Below are 21,086 nucleotides of genomic sequence, written 5' to 3' on the forward strand. Positions count from 1 at the left end.
AGAAGGGAGCTATGAGCCTGTCCCTCCCCCTGCAGGGTGACACAGACAGAAGGGAGCTATGAGCCTGTCCCTCCCCCTGCAGGGTGACACAGTGACACAGACAGAAGGGAGCTATGAGCCTGCCCCTCCCCCTGCAGGGTGACACAGACAGAAAGGAGCTATGAGCCTGTCCCTCCCCCTGCAGGGTGACACAGACAGAAGGGAGCTATGAGCCTGTCCCTCCCCCTGCAGGGTGACACAGACAGAAGGGAGCTATGAGCCTGGCCCTCTCCCTGCAGGGTGACACAGACAGAAGGGAGCTATGAGCCTGTCCCTCCCCCTGCAGGGTGACACAGACAGAAGGGAGCTATGAGCCTGTCCCTCCCCCTGCAGGGTGACAGACAGAAGGGAGCTATGAGCCTGTCCCTCCCCCTGCAGGGTGACACAGACAGAAGGGAGCTATGAGCCTGTCCCTCCCCCAGCAGGGTGACACAGACAGAAGGGAACTATGAGCCTGTCCCTCCCCCTGCAGGGTGACACAGACAGAAGGGAACTATGAGCCTGTCCCTCCCCCTGCAGGGTGACACAAACAGGAGGGAGCTATGAGCCTGTCCCTCCCCCTGCAGGGTGACACAGACAGGAGGGAGCTATGAGCCTGTCCCTCCCCCTGCAGGGTGACACAGAGACAAGAGAGCTATGAGCCTGTCCCTCCCCCTGCAGGGTGACACAGACAGAAGGGAGCTATGAGCCTGTCCCTCCCCCTGCAGGGTGACACAGACAGAAGGGAGCTATGAGCCTGTCCCTCCCCCTGCAGGGTAACACAGACAGAAGGGAGCTATGAGCCTGTCCCTCCCCCTGCAGGGTGACACAGACAGAAGGGAGCTATGAGCCTGCCCCTCCTCCTGCAGGGTGACACAGACAGAAGGGAGCTATGAGCCTGTCCCTCCCCCTGCAGGGTGACACAGACAGATGGGAGCTATGAGCCTGTCCCTCCCCCTGCAGGGTGACACAGACAGAAGGGAGCTATGAGCCTGTCCCTCCCCCTGCAGGGTGACACAGACAGAAGGGAGCTATGAGCCTGTCCCTCCCCCTGCAGGGTGACACAGACAGAAGCGAGCTATGAGCCTGTCCCTCCCCCTGCAGGGTGACACAGACAGAAGGGCCCCTCCTCCTGCAGGGTGACACAGACAGAAGGGAGCTTTGAGCCTGTCCCTCCCCCTGCAGGGTGACACAGACAGAAGGGAGCTTTGAGCCTGTCCCTCCCCCTGCAGGGTGACACAGACAGAAGGGAGCTATGAGCCTGTCCCTCCCCCTGCAGGGTGACACAGACAGAAGGGAGCTATGAGCCTGCCCCTCCTCCTGCAGGGTGACACAGACAGAAGGGAGCTTTGAGCCTGTCCCTCCCCCTGCAGGGTGACACCAGCACCTTAGAGGTTAATGTGCACTAGTCTGTAACAGAGGACACTCAGGACTTTCTATAAACAGTGTGAGAGTTGTCACCCGCTGCCCCCTCTCTTTGGGTGTCACTGTAAATGAAAGCCAGCTGCTTTCTAGAGAGCGGGCTGTCCTGTGCCCATGTCACGCTGTGCTGGGAATGGTAAGTATGCCACCAGCGTCACTGTCTCCTTCCACAACTAGGAAAATAGTTCTGTTTGAGACTCAGGTTGCTGGCGGGCGCTGAAAGATGGAGGACAAAAATAGAAAGGAGGATCCTGCCACCCCTCACAGCCCGGCGCCTGCAGACCTGGCACAGGGTGGACAGCCTGGCATGGAGCATTATAAAGAGAACAAGAGGAGGGGGTGATAAAACTTTACATGAGCCGCATCTGACGAGTGAGAGTGACTGCAGCTGTCACCATGAGACAGGCGGGTACACGGTAACATCCCCTGTACGTCATGCCAGCTGCTCCCTACTGCAGATGTACATTACACAGCACTGAAGCCCCCCCCCCCAACGGCTGCTCCCTACTGCAGATGTACATTACACAGCACTGACCCCCCAGAACCGCTGCTCCCTACTGCAGATGTACATTACACAGCACTGACCCCCCCCCAATGGCTTCTCCCTACTGCAGACGTACATTACACAGCACTGACCCCCCAGAAGCGCTGCTCCCTACTGCAGGTGTACATTACACAGCACTGACCCCCCAGAACCGCTGCTCCCTACTGCAGATGTACATTACACAGCACTGACCCCCCCCAATGGCTTCTCCCTACTGCAGACGTACATTACACAGCACTGACCCCCCAGAACCGCTGCTCCCTACTGCAGATGTACATTACACAGCACTGACCCCCCCCAACGGCTGCTCCCTACTGCAGATGTACATTACACAGCACTGACCCCCCAGAACCGCTGCTCCCTACTGCAGATGTACATTACACAGCACTGACCCTAAAAACGGCTGCTCCCTACTGCAGATGTACATTACACAGCACTGACCCCCCAGAACCGTTGCTCCCTACTGCAGGTGTACATTACACAGCACTGACCCCCCAGAACCGCTGCTCCCTACTGCAGATGTACATTACACAGCACTGACCCCCCAGGACCGCTGCTCCCTACTGCAGATGTACATTACACAGCACTGACCCCCCAGAACCGCTGCTCCCTACTGCAGATGTACATTACACAGCACTGACCCCCCAGAACCGCTGCTCCCTACTGCAGATGTACATTACACAGCACTGACCCCCCCCAGAACCGCTGCTCCCTACTGCAGATGTACATTACACAGCACTGAAGCCCCAGAACCGCTGCTCCCTACTGCAGGTGTACATTACACAGCACTGACCCCCCAGAACCGTTGCTCCCTACTACAGGTGTACATTACACAGCACTGACCCCCCAGAACCGCTGCTCCCTACTGCAGATGTACATTACACAGCACTGACCCCCCAGAACCGCTGCTCCCTACTGCAGATGTACATTACACAGCACTGACCCCCCCCAATGGCTTCTCCCTACTGCAGACGTACATTACACAGCACTGACCCCCCAGAACCGCTGCTCCCTACTGCAGATGTACATTACACAGCACTGAAGCCCCAGAACCGCTGCTCCCTACTGCAGGTGTACATTACACAGCACTGACCCCCCAGAACCGTTGCTCCCTACTACAGGTGTACATTACACAGCACTGACCCCCCAGAACCGCTGCTCCCTACTGCAGATGTACATTACACAGCACTGACCCCCCAGGACCGCTGCTCCCTACTGCAGATGTACATTACACAGCACTGACCCCCCAGAACCGCTGCTCCCTACTGCAGATGTACATTACACAGCACTGACCCCCCCCCCAATGGCTGCTCCCTACTGCAGATGTACATTACACAGCACTGACCCCCCAGAACCGTTGCTCCCTACTGCAGGTGTACATTACACAGCACTGACCCCCCATCCGCTGCTCCCTACTGCAGATGTACATTACACAGCACTGACCCCCCAGAACCGCTGCTCCCTACTGCAGATGTACATTACACAGCACTGACCCCCCCCAACGGCTGCTCCCTACTGCAGATGTACATTACACAGCACTGACCCCCCCAACGTCTGCTCCCTACTGCAGATGTACATTACACAGCACTGACCCCCCCCCCAATGGCTGCTCCCTACTGCAGATATACATTACACAGCACTGCCCCCCCCCCCAACAGCTGCTCCCTACTGCAGATATACATTACACAGCACTGCCCCCCCCCAACAGCTGCTCCCTACTGCAGATGTACATTACACAGCACTGACCTCCCCAATGGCTGCTCCCTACTGCAGATGTACATTGCACAGCACTGACCTCCCCAACGGCTGCTCCCTACTGCAGATGTACATTGCACAGCACTGACCTCCCCAACGGCTGCTCCCTACTGCAGATGTACATTACACAGCACTGACCTCCCCAACGGCTGCTCCCTACTGCAGATATACATTACACAGCACTGACCCCAACGGCTGCTCCCTACTGCAGATGTACATTACACAGCACTGACCCCCCCCCAACGACTGCTCCCTACTGCAGATGTACATTACACAGCACTGACCCCAAAGACTGCTCCCTACTGCAGATATACATTACACAATAGTTACAAATAGAGCACCAATCCTGCACCAGCAATCTATTTTGTAATTAATAGTTTACAATTTCGTTTGTCCACTCTCCAATTAGCTGTTAATCAATTCATCTGTATCGACAGAATAAATATAAAGCTTGCTGAGGTGCTACCCACTACTTAAACATTATAGAAATCACATATACAAAGAAGAAAAGTAAGTAGCTTTAATGGGTGCACTGGGACCCACATTGGTAATTTACAATGTAATATTTTTAATAGGTGTGCATTAAATCTCACTATATTAAATTTGCTAAGATGGTGAAATATAAAAAGATACAATTGTGCAAAAGAGATGAAAATTAATGTGTACAATAAAATATGCAAAACAAAACCGTTGTCAATTTGTCATTGTTTCAATATGATCAGTGTTTAGTAGCGCAGTGGTTCATTATTTATTATAGTTTATTCTGTTATTTATGTTGCAAATAATTATTTCTTAATGCTAAATGCCTTCATCAGCTCCTAGAAGGAAGTAGCAAATTGTATCAAACAATGCAGTGATTAATATTGTGTATAGTCAGTTTTCCAAACTGATACAATGTCTTCTCTTCCTATACTTAGATGCCTTATCCTTATTATGTATTGCCATGCAATGCTTAATGAATATTTGTTAGCTATGCAGTATACACAAATATATGTTGTAGTTCTGAGGGCCTGATTCAGAGCCGGAAGCTATTTGCGGACGCTCGTTCTGAAAAAGGGGCCGGATATTTAATTTGAGCGCTCGCTCTTTGAGGTCTATTGACGCCTCTATGTCTGTGCGAGCGTCCGAAAAATGCGCTCGCTATTTTGTAAAGACGCCCCTTTGCCATTCGCATCATACGTCATCTCCGCTATTTATTTCATTAATCGGGAAAATCGAAAGGCATCGGAACTGCTCGCAGTGCTTGTGTTAGGATTTACTTTCCGCTATCACTGCGAGCAGTTCAGGCTAAAAGACAACCAAGTGACGTGGTCAATGACGCTGCTTTGTTAATTATGCACACCAATTAAACGCCGCTTTGACCGTTTGGCACGCCTGCGTTCGGATCTCCACTCCCCCGTTTTCAGGCACCTTCCAATGTTACCACCCACAAACGCCTCATTCTGTCACTCAAATTAGCAGCCCCCCGCTGTTGTACGAGCGCACGATTTCCGACCGCAATGACTGGTTTGCGCATGCGCATTATGACCCGTACGCATGCGCAGTTGTGCGAAAATCGTTCAGTGCGAACGAGCGGCCACTTCCGAGCGGCTCTGAATCAGGCCCTGAGTCTCTTAGCTGTAAGGTTAAATCCCACACAGCAGGTATATGTTAGTATATAATTGGTCAACACACCTAGTATTAATGGGTCGCCTCTACATGTGATATATTATACCCCTTTTACACCGGAGCTAAAACCCAGGATATTGCAGGGGTAACCCGGCAGCTCCCTGGTGTAAAAGGGGAGAGAGTTGGATCACCGGGTCGAGGGTGTGATAGCTGGGGCGGTGTGTATGGGGATGATAGCTGGGGCAGTGTATATGGGGGTGATAGCTGGGGTGGTGTGTATGGGGGTGATAGCTGGGGCGGTGTGTATGGGGGTGATAGCTGGGGCGGTGTGTATGGGGGTGATAGCTGGGGTGGTGTGTATGGGGGTGATAGCTGGGGCGGTGTGTATGGGGGTGATAGCTGGGGCGGTGTGTATGGAGATGACAGCTGGGGCGGTGTGTATGGGGGTGTGATAGCTGCTGCGGTGTGTATGGGGGTGACAGCTGGGGCGGTGTGTATGGGGGTGATAGCTGGGGCGGTGTGTATTGGGGTGATAGCTGGGGCGGTGTGTATTGGGGTGATAGCTGGGGCGGTGTATATGGGGGTGAAAGCTGGGGCGGTGTATATGGGGGTGATAGCTGGGGCGGTGTATATGGGGGTGAGAGCTGGGGCGGTGTGTATGGGGGAGATAGCTGAGGCGGTGTGTATGGGGATGATAGCTGGGGAGGTGTGTATGGGGATGATAGCTGGGGCGGTGTATATGGGGGTTATAGCTGGGCCGGTATGTATTGGGGCGATAGCTGGGGCGGTGTATATGGGGGTGATAGCTGGGGTATTGTATATGGGGGTGAAAGCTGGGGCGGTGTATATGGGGGTTATAACTGGGAAGTTCCTGGTCTCCAGCCTCCTTATCACCTCAGTGACTATGACACTGGCTGCTCTCCCATTCGCTGGGTACAGGGTCACTGAGAGCTGCTGTGCCTTCCCCTGCACTATCCTTACCACCAGTGCTCCAGTCTCCTCCTCTCCCATCAGTGACAATGACACTGGCTGCTCTCCCATACGCTGGGTACAGGGTCACTGAGAGCTGCTGTGCCTTCCCCTGCACTATCCTTACCACCAGTGCTCCTGTCTCCTCCTCTCCCATCAGTGACAATGACACTGGCTGCTCTCCCATACGCTGGCTACAGGGTCACTGAGAGCTGATGTGCCTTCCCCTGCACTATCCTTACCACCAGTGCTCCTGGTCTCCTCCTCCCCTCAGTGACTATGATACAGGCTACTCACCCATACGCTGGGTACAGAGTCACTGAGAGCTGCTGTGCCATCCCCTGCACTATCCTTACAACCAGTGCTCCTGTCTCCTTCTCCCCTCAGTGAATATGACACTGGTTGCTCTCCCATATGCTGGGTACAGGGTCACTGAGAGCTGCTGTGCCTTCCCCTGCACTATCCTTACCACCAGTGCTCCTGTCTCCTCCCCTCAGTGAAAATGACGCTGGCTGCTCACCCATACGCTGGGTACAGGGTCACTGAGAGCTGCTGTGCCTTCCCCTGCACTATCCTTACCACCAGTGCTCCTGGTCTCCTCCTCCCCTCAGTGACTATGATACTGGCTACTCACCCATACGCTGGGTACAGGGTCACTGAGAGCTGCTGTGCCTTCCCCTGCACTATCCTTACCACCAGTGCTCCTGGTCTCCTTCTCCCCTCAGTGACTATGACACTGGCTGAACTCCCATACGCTGGGTACAGAGTCACTGAGAGCTGCTGTGCCATCCCCTGCACTATCCTTACAACCAGTGCTCCTGTCTCCTTCTCCCCCTCAGTGACTCTGACACTGGCTGCTCTCCCATACGCTGGGTACAGAGTCACTGAGAGCTGCTGTGCCTTCCCCTGCACTATCCTTACCACCAGTGCTCCTGTCTCATCCCCTCAGTGACAATGACACTGGCTGCTCTCCCATATGCTGGGTACAGGGTCACTGAGAGCTGCTGTGCCTTCCCCTGCACTATCCTTACCACCAGTGCTCCTGTCTCCTCCCCTCAGTGAAAATGACGCTGGCTGCTCACCCATACGCTGGGTACAGGGTCACTGAGAGCTGCTGTGCCTTCCCCTGCACTATCCTTACCACCAGTGCTCCAGTCTCCTCCTCTCCCATCAGTGACAATGACACTGGCTGCTCTCCCATACGCTGGCTACAGGGTCACTGAGAGCTGCTGTGCCTTCCCCTGCACTATCCTTACCACCAGTGCTCCTGGTCTCCTCCTCCCCTCAGTGACTATGATACTGGCTACTCACCCATACGCTGGGTACAGGGTCACTGAGAGCTGCTGTGCCTTCCCCTGCACTATCCTTACCACCAGTGCTCCTGGTCTCCTTCTCCCCTCAGTGACTATGACACTGGCTGCACTCCCATACGCTGGGTACAGAGTCACTGAGAGCTGCTGTGCCATCCCCTGCACTATCCTTACAACCAGTGCTCCTGTCTCCTTCTCCCCTCAGTGACTATGACACTGGTTGCTCTCCCATATGCTGGGTACAGGGTCACTGAGAGCTGCTGTGCCTTCCCCTGCACTATCCTTACCACCAGTGTTCCTGGTCTCCTGTCTCCTCCCCTCAGTGACTATGACACTGGCTGCTCTCCCATATGCTGGGTACAGGGTCACTGAGAGCTGTTGTGCCTTCCCCTGCACTATCCTTACCACCAGTGCTCCTGTCTCCTTCTCCCCTCAGTGACTATGACACTGGCTGCTCTCCCATACACTGGGTACAGGGTCACTGAGAGCTGCTGTGCCTTCCCCTGCACTATCCTTACCACCAGTGCTCCTGGTCTCCTCCACTCAGTGACAATGACACTGGCTGCTCTCCCATATGCTGGGTATAGGGTCACTGAGAGCTTCTGTGCCTTCCCCTGCATTATCCTTACCACCAGTGCTCCTGGTCTCCTGTCTCCTTCTCTCCCTCAATGACTATGACACTGGCTGCTCTCCCATATGCTGGGTACAGGGTCACTGAGAGCTGCTGTGCCTTCCCCTGCACTATCCTTACCACCAGTGCTCCTGTCTCCTTCTCCCCCCAGTGACTATGACACTGGCTGCTCTCCTATATGCTGGGTAAAGAGTCACTGAGAGCTGCTGTGCCTTCCCCTGCACTATCCTTACCACCAGTGCTCCTGGTCTCCTCCCCTCAGTGACTATGACACTGGCTGCTCTCCCATACACTGGGTACAGGGTCACTGAGAGCTGCTGTGCCTTACCCTGCACTATCCTTACCACCAGTGCTCCTGTCTCCTACTCCCCTCAGTGACTATGACACTGGCTGCTCTCCCATACGCTGGGTACAGGGTCACTGAGAGATGCTGTGCCTTCCCCTGCACTATCCTTACCACAAGTGCTCCTGTCTCCTTCTCCCCTCAGTGACTATGACACTGGCTGCTCTCCCATACGCTGGGTACAGGGTCACTGAGAGATGCTGTGCCTTCCCCTGCACTATCCTTACCACCAGTGCTCCTGGTCTCCTGTCTCCTTCTCTCCCTCAATGACTATGACACTGGCTGCTCTCCCATATGCTGGGTACAGGGTCACTGAGAGCTGCTGTGCCTTCCCCTGCACTATCCTTACCACCAGTGCTCCTGTCTCCTTCTCCCCCTAGTGACTATGACACTGGCTGCTCTCCTATATGCTGGGTACAGAGTCACTGAGAGCTGCTGTGCCTTCCCCTGCACTATCCTTACCACCAGTGCTCCTGGTCTCCTTCTCCCCTCAGTGACACTGACACTGGCTGCTCACCCATACACTGGGTACAGAGTCACTGAGAGCTGCTGTGCCTTCCCCTGCACTATCCTTACCACCAGTGCTCCTGGTCTCCTCCCCTCAGTGACTATGACACTGGCTGCTCTCCCATACACTGGGTACAGGGTCACTGAGAGCTGCTGTGCCTTCCCCTGCACTATCCTTACCACGAGTGCTCCTGTATCCTTCTCCCCTCAGTGACTATGACACTGGCTGCTCTCCCATACACTGGGTACAGGGTCACTGAGAGCTGCTGTGCCTTCCCCTGCACTATCCTTACCACCAGTGCTCCTGTCTCCTTCTCCCCTCAGTGACTATGACACTGGCTGCTCACCCATACACTGGGTACAGGGTCACAGAGCTGTTGTGCCTTCCCCTGTACTATCCTTACCACCAGTGCTCCTGGTCTCCTTCTCTCCCCTCAGTGCTGGGTACAGGGTCACTGAGAGCTGCTGTGCCTTCCCCTGCACTATCCTTACCACCAGTGCTCCTGTCTCCTTCTCCCCTCAGTGACTATGATACTGGCTGCTCACCCATACGCAGGGTACAGGGTCACTGAGAGCTGATGTGCCTCCCCCTGCACTATCCTTACCCCCAGTGCTCCTGGTCTCCTTCTCTCCCCTCAGTGACTATGACACTGGCTGCTCACCCATACGCTGGGTACAGGGTCACTGAGAGCTGCTGTGCCTTCCCCTGCACTATCCTTACAACCAGTGCTCCTGTCTCCTCCCCTCAGTGACTATGACACTGGCTGCTCTCCCATACACTGGGTACAGGGTCACTGAGAGCTGCTGTGCCTTCCCCTGCACTATCCTTACCACCAGTGCTCCTGTCTCCTTCTCCCCTCAGTGACTATGACACTGGCTGCTCTCCCATATGCTGGGTATAGGGTCACTGAGAGCTGCTGTGCCTTCCCCTGCACTAATCCATGCCACAGTGCTCCTGTCTCCTCCTCCCCTCAGTGACAATGACACTGGCTGCTCTCCCATATGCTGGGTATAGGGTCACTGAGAGCTGCTGTGCCTTCCCCTGCACTATCCTTACCACCAGTGCTCCTGGTCTCCTCCTCCCCCTCAGTGACTATGACACTGGCTGCTCTCCCATACGCTGGGTACAGGGTCACTGAGAGCTGCTGTGCCTTCCCCTGCACTATCCTTACCACCAGTGCTCCTGTGTCCTCCCCCTCAGTGACTATGACACTGGCTGCTCACCCATACGCTGGGTACAGGGTCACTGAGAGCTGCTGTGCATCCCCCTGCACTATCCTTACCACCAGTGCTCCTGTCTCCTTCTCTCCCTCAGTGACTATGACACTGGCTGCTCTCCCATACACTGGGTACAGGGTCACTGAGAGCTGCTGTGCTTTCCCCTGCACTATCCTTACCACCAGTGCTCCTGTCTCCTCCCCTCAGTGACTATGACACTGGCTGCTCTCCCATACACTGGGTACAGGGTCACTGAGAGCTGATGTGCCTTCCCCTGCACTATCCTTACCCCCAGTGCTCCTGGTCTCCTTCTCTCCCCTCAGTGACTATGACACTGGCTGCTCACCCATACGCTGGGTACAGGGTCACTGAGAGCTGCTGTGCCTTCCCCTGCGCTATCCTTACCACCAGTGCTCCTGGTCTCCTTCTCTCCCCTCAGTGACTATGACACTGGCTGCTCTCCCATACGCTGGGTACAGGGTCACTGAGAGCTGCTGTGCCTTCCACTACACTATCCTTACCACCAGTGCTCCTGGTCTCCTACCCTCAGTGACTATGACACTGGTTGCTCTCCCATACGCTGGGTACAGGGTCACTGAGAGCTGCTGTGCCTTCCACTACACTATCCTTACCACCAGTGCTCCTGGTCTCCTACCCTCAGTGACAATGATACTGGCTGCTCTCCCTTATGCTGGGTACAGGGTCACTGAGAGCTGCTGTGCCTTCCACTACACTATCCTTACCACCAGTGCTCCTGGTCTCCTACCCTCAGTGACTATGACACTGGTTGCTCTCCCATATGCTGGGTACAGGGTCACTGAGAGCTGCTGTGCCTTCCCCTGCACTATCCTTACCACCAGAGCTCCTGTCTCCTTCTCCCCTCAGTAACTATGACACTGGCTGCTCTCCCATATGCTGGGTACAGAGTCACTGAGAGCTGCTGTGCCTTCCCCTGCACTATCCATACCACCAGTGCTCCTGTCTCCTCCTCCCCTCAGTGACAATGACACTGGCTGCTCTCCCATATGCTGGGTATAGGGTCAATGAGAGCTGCTGTGCCTTCCCCTGCACTATCCTTACCACCAGTGCTCCTGGTCTCCTCCTCCCCCTCAGTGACTATGACACTGGCTGCTCTCCCATACGCTGGGTACAGGGTCACTGAGAGCTGCTGTGCCTTCCCCTGCACTATCCTTACCACCAGTGCTCCTGTGTCCTCCCCCTCAGTGACTATGACACTGGCTGCTCACCCATACGCTGGGTACAGGGTCACTGAGAGCTGCTGTGCCTCCCCCTGCACTATCCTTACCACCAGTGCTCCTGTCTCCTCCCCTCAGTGACTATGACACTGGCTGCTCTCCCATACGCTGGGTACAGAGCCACTGAGAGCTGCAGTGCCTCCCCCTGCACTATCCTTACCATCAGTGCTCCTGGTCTCCTTCTCCCCCTCAGTGACTATGACACTGGCTGCTCTCCCATACGCTGGGTACAGGGTCACTGAGAGCTGATGTCCCTGCCCCTGCACTATCCTTACCATCAGTGCTCCTGGTCTCCTTCTCCCCCTCAGTGACTATGACACTGGCTGCTCTCCCATACGCTGGGTACAGGGTCACTGAGAGCTGATGTCCCTCCCCCTGCACTATCCTTACCATCAGTGCTCCTGGTCTCCTTCTCCCCCTCAGTGACTATGACACTGGCTGCTCTCCCATACGCTGGGTACAGGGTCACTGAGAGCTGCTGTGCCTTCCCCTGCACTATCCTTACCACCAGAGCTCCTGTCTCCTTCTCCCCTCAGTGACTATGACACTGGCTGCTCTCCCATATGCTGGGTACAGAGTCACTGAGAGCTGCTGTGCCTTCCCCTGCACTATCCATACCACCAGTGCTCCTGTCTCCTCCTCCCCTCAGTGACAATGACACTGGCTGCTCTCCCATATGCTGGGTATAGGGTCACTGAGAGCTGCTGTGCCTTCCCCTGCACTATCCTTACCACCAGTGCTCCTGGTCTCCTCCTCCCCCTCAGTGACTATGACACTGGCTGCTCTCCCATACGCTGGGTACAGGGTCACTGAGAGCTGCTGTGCCTTCCCCTGCACTATCCTTACCACCAGTGCTCCTGTGTCCTCCCCCTCAGTGACTATGACACTGGCTGCTCACCCATACGCTGGGTACAGGGTCACTGAGAGCTGCTGTGCCTCCCCCTGCACTATCCTTACCACCAGTGCTCCTGTCTCCTCCTCCCCTCAGTGACAATGATACTGGCTGCTCTCCCATATGCTGGGTACAGGGTCACTGAGAGCTGCTGTGCCTTCCACTACACTATCCTTACCACCAGTGCTCCTGGTCTCCTACCCTCAGTGACTATGACACTGGTTGCTCTCCCATATGCTGGGTACAGGGTCACTGAGAGCTGCTGTGCCTTCCCCTGCACTAACCTTACCACCAGAGCTCCTGTCTCCTTCTCCCCTCAGTGACTATGACACTGGCTGCTCTCCCATATGCTGGGTACAGAGTCACTGAGAGCTGCTATGCCTTCCCCTGCACTATCCATACCACCAGTGCTCCTGTCTCCTCCTCCCCTCAGTGACAATGACACTGGCTGCTCTCCCATATGCTGGGTATAGGGTCACTGAGAGCTGCTGTGCCTTCCCCTGCACTATCCTTACCACCAGTGCTCCTGGTCTCCTCCTCCCCCTCAGTGACTATGACACTGGCTGCTCTCCCATACGCTGGGTACAGGGTCACTGAGAGCTGCTGTGCCTTCCCCTGCACTATCCTTACCACCAGTGCTCCTGTGTCCTCCCCCTCAGTGACTATGACACTGGCTGCTCACCCATACGCTGGGTACAAGGTCACTGAGAGCTGCTGTGCCTCCCCCTGCACTATCCTTACCACCAGTGCTCCTGTCTCCTCCTCCCCTCAGTGACAATGATACTGGCTGCTCTCCCATATGCTGGGTACAGAGTCACTGAGAGCTGCTGTGCCTTCCCCTGCACTATCCTTACCACCAGTGCTCCTGTCTCCTCCCCTCAGTGACTATGACACTGGCTGCTCTCCCATACGCTGGGTACAGAGCCACTGAGAGCTGCAGTGCCTTCCCCTGCACTATCCTTACCATCAGTGCTCCTGGTCTCCTTCTCCCCCTCAGTGACAATGACACTGGCTGCTCTCCCATACGCTGGGTACAGAGTCACTGAGAGCTGATGTCCCTCCCCCTGCACTATCCTTACCATCAGTGCTCCTGGTCTCCTTCTCCCCCTCAGTGACTATGACACTGGCTGCTCTCCCATACGCTGGGTACAGGGTCACTGAGAGCTGATGTCCCTCCCCCTGCACTATCCTTACCATCAGTGCTCCTGGTCTCCTTCTCCCCCTCAGTGACTATGACACTGGCTGCTCTCCCATACGCTGGGTACAGGGTCACTGAGAGCTGATGTCCCTCCCCCTGCACTATCCTTACCATCAGTGCTCCTGGTCTCCTTCTCCCCCTCAGTGACTATGACACTGGCTGCTCTCCCATACGCTGGGTACAGGGTCACTGAGAGCTGATGTGCCTCCCCCTGCACTATCCTTACCATCAGTGCTCCTGGTCTCCTTCTCCCCCTCAGTGACTATGACACTGGCTGCTCTCCCATACGCTGGGTACAGGGTCACTGAGAGCTGATGTCCCTCCCCCTGCACTATCCTTACCATCAGTGCTCCTGGTCTCCTTCTCCCCCTCAGTGACTATGACACTGGCTGCTCTCCCATACGCTGGGTACAGGGTCACTGAGAGCTGATGTCCCTCCCCCTGCACTATCCTTACCATCAGTGCTCCTGGTCTCCTTCTCCCCCTCAGTGACTATGACACTGGCTGCTCTCCCATACGCTGGGTACAGGGTCACTGAGAGCTGATGTCCCTCCCCCTGCACTATCCTTACCATCAGTGCTCCTGGTCTCCTTCTCCCCCTCAGTGACTATGACACTGGCTGCTCTCCCATACGCTGGGTACAGGGTCACTGAGAGCTGATGTGCCTCCCCCTGCACTATCCTTACCATCAGTGCTCCTGGTCTCCTTCTCCCCCTCAGTGACTATGACACTGGCTGCTCTCCCATACGCTGGGTACAGGGTCACTGAGAGCTGCTGTGCCTCCTGCCACTCACCACTGTCTGCTGACTTTAGCTACAGCGAGTTACCTTTCCTCCTGTACCTGTCAGTCCGGCTTTTACTGCAATGTTTAGATTTGTGCTTTGTATGCCTGTAATGGTTTACTGTATACTGTACTAGTTCTTATGTCTACCTCTTGTGCATTGCCGCATACACCATGTGGGGCTTCTAATCAATGAAAGAGGATAATAATAAACGCTAAGCCTGGATTTGTGTGGAAACTATACGACCTGTGATAGCAGTTACCAGGGAATCGGTATGATTTATCCCGACAGCGGCTGCCCGACATGGATGAAAATCCCGATCGTCCCCAGGTAAGTATTCACTAACCTAACCCCCCCCCCCCTAACCCTCCTTAGGGGTGCCTAACCTCCCCCCCAGTGCTTAAACCTAACCCCCCCTTCCCCTAAACCTAAGTCCCCCGGGGGGGTGCCTAACCCTAAGTCCACCCCGGGAGCCCTAAACCTACCCCTCCCCCTCCACGGCTGTCCGCGCTCGGCATCCTTTCGATGGGGATGCCGGGCGCCGGTCTCCCGGCGTCGGTAAAATGACAGGCGTTTAGATTTAGAGGCCTGTCATTTAACCCTCGCCGGGATAAAGCAGTCGGGAAAACGGCTGTCGGGATTAAGTCCGCCGGCTTCCCGGCTGCATACCGTTACCAGCACAGCGGCACATTTATTTATATATTGACAATTACCAATTATGTGCTAAGAAAGCCACAATAGTATAATAATTTATCCAATAATATATTGGTGTATTCCAAACAGCAATCCTCAGATTAGACCTCTCTTGTCTCCAGAGGTCAGAAAGTGACATAAATTAAATGATAACCTGAGGAGAGCTTAATATTCACAATTTCAATCCCCTTTGGTGATACAATATTGATATAAATATAGATTATGAGTCAATGGAAGATTAGAGTTGACACACAAACCACCTTCATCATTCCAAAACACTGTGGATGTAGATTATATATATATATATATATATATATATATATATATATATATTTTCCCTTTCATAACATGGGTCTGTAGCACAAAGTAACGGTAATACTGAAATAGTATGATGTTACCATACACAAATAACGTTGGGAATGAATGGTTATGCCATCTGAGAGAGGCCTGGACTATGCCAGGAGATGGGTCTAAGGTGGCAAGATGTTCTGTGCAAGGGTAATAAGAGAGAGTACAAATGCAGAGCAGCGTTACTCACTATGTAATCCCAACACCTGGGCATGTAACATTGTGTACACACAGACCTATCCAATCAGCGTAACCACCCTCCACCAGCCCAGCATGATACCCCCCATCAGCCGACACTCACCGTCCAGGGAGAGCCAGTCCAGCTGGGTGCTGGGCAGAGACAGGAAGTTCCGGGCTCGGTACTCAAAGATGACGGAGTGCGAGATGACCTGCTGGTGCTGGAGGACGTGCAGGGTGACCAGGCCGGCCTCGTGCGCTGGAATACAGGTACACAACGTTACCTTCTGTATGTGACACGGACAGGCTGCACACGCACAGTGACAGCGAGCATCTCCTGACCTGGGCAGTAGCATCTCAGGACTCCTGATTGGATGAGAGAGGCCGGCACAGTCACGTGATCGAACCCACACGAATAGGAATCTGTGTCCTCCAACCATGGTCCTGTGATGAGGATCTTAACTCCGCCCTGAGTGGGGATAATGAGAGCGGTGAGAACAGGCGCAGGGGTGACAGGAAGGCGGAGGGGTAACAGAGAAGGGGCAGTGGGGGTGATGAGAACGGACAGGATTACTTATATTTAAATGTAGTTTACAGGAAAGCAAGCAGACCCCACGTGCCACGTAATATCATCAGGAGGTGTTGTGCAAACTGGTCGCTCACGGAAGAGGTGTTGTTACCCGTGGCAACTAACCGGCATCATTATTTCCTATTAGAAAAGGCCCGCAAACGTCTGATGTGTTACATGGGTTTCCCCTATTCTGTATTAATGACACCTATAGCTCAGCGCATCTCACCAGAACTTACCTAAGTGCCCTCGTCCTGCCAGCATAATACAGAATACTACGTAGGGGCAATATGCCCACTTACAGACTAGGTCAGCTACCAGTCTCCTCCTGTATGCCACACATATGTTCATACATGATGGATCAGTATCATCCTGCGCCAGAGTGCACCGCAAACTGGAGAACACGGCTCATCCTAACCCATCCAAGTATACGTCACTCGCACCTGGCAAAGGAGATGTATCATTTGTATTTGTGAGCGGCACGTCCTGGAAATAAACCCTATCATACACAAGAGCAGTGACCCACATGGGGGCACTCAGGGGGTAAAGTACATGAAATGTTTACGTTTTATAGAAACAAATTCAAAGTTCTTACCCCAATCACAATAAGGCGGAATACAGGGTCTTTCACTCTCTATTGGCTCCAAAGATTTTCTTATAAATTTTAAAAGTGACGTAATTAGTGAGATGTGACGCAGACATACCACGGTCTATGAGAAACATGAGGAAGTCATAGCAGATGCTGGAAGTGTTCACCATTACCATCCAGGCCGGCTGCTCAAGGATGCGCCAAGGGAAGGCCAGCTGTTCCCCACCCTAGTCAGCAGCGCAGTCCAAAATTCAAATAGGGGAGACACACCGACGGCCAGCGAGGACAGGGCCAGCGAGGACAGGGCCAGCGAGGACAGGGCCAGCAAGGATATAACCAGTGAAGATGACACTGAGGATATAACCAGTGAAGATGACAGTGAGGATATAACCAGTGAGAAAATGACCAGTGAAGATGACAGTGAGGATATAACCAGTGAGGATATAACCAGTGAAGATGACAGTGAGGAGATAACCAGTGAGGATACAACCAGTGAGGATACAACCAGTGAGGATACAACCAGTGAGGATACAACCAGTGAGGATACAACCAGTGAGGATACAACCAGTGAGGATACAACCAGTGAGGATACGACCAAGTGAGGATACAACCAAGTGAGGATACAACCAGTGAGGATACAACCAGTGAGGAGATAACCAGTGAGGAGATAACCAGTGAGGAGATAACCAGTGAGGAGATAACCAGTGAGGATACGACCAGTGAGGATACGACCAGTGAGGATACGACCAGTGAGGATACGACCAGTGAGGATACGACCAGTGAGGATACGACCAGTGAGGATACGACCAGTGAGGATACGACCAGTGAGGATACGACCAGTGAGGATACGACCAGTGAGGATACGACCAGTGAGGATACGACCAGTGAGGATACGACCAGTGAGGATACGACCAGTGAAGATACGACCAGTGAAGATACGACCAGTGAAGATACGACCAGTGAAGATACGACCAGTGAAGATACGACCAGTGAAGATACGACCAGTGAAGATACGACCAGTGAAGATACGACCAGTGAAGATACGACCAGTGAAGATACGACCAGTGAAGATACGACCAGTGAAGATACGACCAGTGAAGATACGACCAGTGAAGATACGACCAGTGAAGATACGACCAGTGAAGATACGACCAGTGAGGATACGACCAGTGAGGATACGACCAGTGAGGATACGACCAGTGAGGATACGACCAGTGAGGATACGACCAAGTGAGGATACGACCAAGTGAGGATACGACCAAGTGAGGATACGACCAAGTGAGGATACGACCAAGTGAGGATACGACCAAGTGAGGATACGACCAAGTGAGGATACGACCAAGTGAGGATACAACCAGTGAGGAGATAACCAGTGAGGAGATAACCAGTGAGGAGATAACCAGTGAGGAGATAACCAGTGAGGAGATAACCAGTGAGTATACGACCAGTGAGGAGATAACCAGTGAGGAGATAACCAGTAAGGATAAGAGCATTTTTGGAACTTACCGTTGAATCCTTTTCTCTGAGCCAGGCTGGGGGACACTGGACCATGGGTTGTAGGTGGGAAGGTGTGGATTTGGCCCTAAACACTGAAATCTATAACTCCCCCTCCCTCTGCAACCCCTGACTTCAGTGCAACTTAAAAAGTGCCTGCTAAGGAGAAGGAAATACTCAGTGACACTGTCACCCCGAAAAATAACAAAACTGACGGTCAATTAGGACCCAAATCATAACTCCTACTCAATACGACTGAGCGTGAGGGAGGGAACACAGTGTCCCCCAGCCTGACTCAGAGAAAAGGATTCAACGGTAAGTACCAAAAATCCTCTTCTCTCCTTCCTCAAGGCTGGGGGACACTGGACCATGGGATGTTCAAAAGCCGCCCCCAGGGGAGGGAACGCTCAGGCTGCCTGACCGGAGAATTGCACGACCCCAGAGGTGTGCCGCCAGAGGCAAGAAACCTGAACGCTAAACTGAGCAAACGTGCGGGCAGGAGACCGGAGAACTGTACAACGGACTGTGCTGCTGGTCTTGGGTCGCACTGCCCCTAAGAAAACAGACGCCCTGGCAAAAGGCTCTGACACCCGGTCTGGTGGCGGTCGCCCCACTCCAGAAGAGGCATGAGCGATGCCCGAGTGGATCCAATACGCAAGGGTCTGCTGAGCAGCCGGTCAACCCCCTAATGCGCTATAAAAGAAGCCGCAGAGAACATTGTGGCGTACAGCCCAGCAAGCAAAGCCATCTCATCCTAGCCCCAGGAGTCACCGAAGGACAAAAGATCAGAAAGACAACCTCCTGTTGGAAGAAAGGCCGAAACAAGGGTCGGCCTGTGCAAAAAACTGTACAGAGCACCGCACCATCCTCCTGGAAGAGGAGAAAAAAGGACTTGGGAATGCCAACACGAAACCATGCTAACTGAAGGGAAGGCAATAGCCATAAGGAAGACCAGCTCAGAAGCAACTAACCGAAGATCAGCTGAACGCTCCAACACCCATGCCGCCTGTGTGAGAGCCGATAGGACCAAAGCCAGATTCCACGGCACCACCTACGGATGAAACAGTGTCTGAATATGCAGCATACCTAGTAAAAAGGAATTGGACCTTCGGAAGAAAGGCCAAACGTCGCCAGAAATAAAGTGACCGGGCCAAAGCCCGTATAGTCACAAAAAGTAGTAGTCAACCGGCCTCCAAAACCCCGCGAAGGAAGGCCAAGGAACGTGAGAAGTGAAAATTTGTAATCCACCCCCACAAAAAAAAGAGTTTCCCAACTCAGAGGAAACGAGAGACATAAGCTTTCCAACCCCTGGTCACCAAGGCCAGATCGGGAAAACCAAAGGAGGAAGGTCCCTGTGTAGAAACAATGAACCATGTAGCAGGAAGTAAAAGACACAATTCAGGACATACAGACTGCCTGAGAATGGCCCCACATCATGATAGTGGAGCCAGCCTGGAGCCTCCAGGATTACCCGTATACTGGAAGGTTTTACGCGTCTGGAGAACCGTAGGTAACAGTGGGGACGGCACAACCAACGCGCTAGCCGAAACTTGCACGGAACAGTCAAGGCATACTCTACAGAACCAGCAGATACCATGTTCACAGGCAAGTCTTGAAGACGTGCCGAGAGGCCCTAAGAGCCTCTCGCTGAAGACCTAACCAAATGAACGCCAGAGGGACCACTGCATAGCGAGACCACTGCCCTGGGAGGGAGTCCGCTGTCCCCTATCACATTACAGGCATTATTACCGCTGAGAGTGTCAGCGCTCTAGGACCCCCCGGGATGACTTACATTTGCCACAGTGCAGTTGTTTGACTGACTGCAAACCTGCCGGCCCCAAGAGAGGCAGAAAAATGGCTCAATGCTCGAGCTGTTGTGCATGGCTACCCAACGGCTCTAGAGTCATAAAGGCAACGTCATGGCCCTATAGTCCAGGAGACTAATGTCCGTGGGTACCACAAACCCATCCAGGAGGGACCCAGGAACGGACCTAGAGGAGAATACCGGAAAACAGTCACTGAATGAGAGTGAGGAGTGTGGTCGGACCGCACCAGCAACCTAGACTAGAGGGATGCTGAGCCACCTCTTACAAGCCTGGAGACGTACCCAATGGAACTCCCGCAAGTGACACTAGTCCAATGAATGGTCGCTAGGTGGAGACTCTCATGCCCAAAAAGCAAATGATCTGCAAGAGCGATGGACAAGGCACCCACAGAACAGGTGAGACCAAGGTCAGTAAGGGTCGTGCACTGGCCACCCCAAGCGACAAAACCTCGTTGGAGAGAAATGTCGAAGACCACTTTCAGAGCTGAAGGCGCCAACAAGATAACAGGGGAGGTCGTGAAACCAGCGACCTAGGAAGGTTCATAACTGTGGCGCCCAAGTATCCGTCACAAACTGAAACCCAAAAAGAGCCTAGTTCTGATACCTTCAATGTGCAATATGCGTGGTATCACTGCCCGTAGTCTGATGCAAACCCAAGGACCCTCTGCTCCACCGAACGGTTGGGCCCAGCCCAGACTGGGCAGATCCGATCAATGACTGAGGAAGAAAACGACCTTCCCAAAACGGTGAGGGTATGTGTTCCATACACAGAGCGGGTATGAGTTGACCTCCGTGCTGTGGGCTCTGAATAGAACTACCCACTCCGTGGAGCTCGAGGTACGAAGATCCAAGGTTGGCCGGAAAAACCCATCCAGCAATCGAACCAGAAAGGAATCAGAAAACTAGTTTCTAAGCCTGCGGCAGGACTGTAACAAAACC

At 53.7% G+C, this 21,086-nt stretch overlaps 1 protein-coding gene across 3 annotated transcripts in view; it reads right to left on the reverse strand.

Moving 5' to 3' along the window:
• Positions 1-21,086, reverse strand: part of CAMTA2 (calmodulin binding transcription activator 2) — a 205,152-nt gene that overhangs the window by 119,825 nt on the left and 64,241 nt on the right. For all 3 annotated transcript variants that reach the window (XM_088462966.1, XM_088462964.1, XM_088462965.1), the window contains exons 9-10: positions 16,014-16,140; positions 15,796-15,930 (exon numbers count right to left, since the gene is read on the reverse strand). In XM_088462966.1, the coding sequence (XP_088319092.1) occupies positions 15,796-15,930; positions 16,014-16,140 (262 nt within the window). The remainder of the gene's footprint in view (positions 1-15,795; positions 15,931-16,013; positions 16,141-21,086) is intronic.

Source organism: Taudactylus pleione, unplaced genomic scaffold (assembly GCF_031769625.1).
Source record: "Taudactylus pleione unplaced genomic scaffold, aTauple2 ptg001299l, whole genome shotgun sequence".
Lineage (NCBI taxonomy): Eukaryota > Metazoa > Chordata > Amphibia > Anura > Myobatrachidae > Taudactylus > Taudactylus pleione.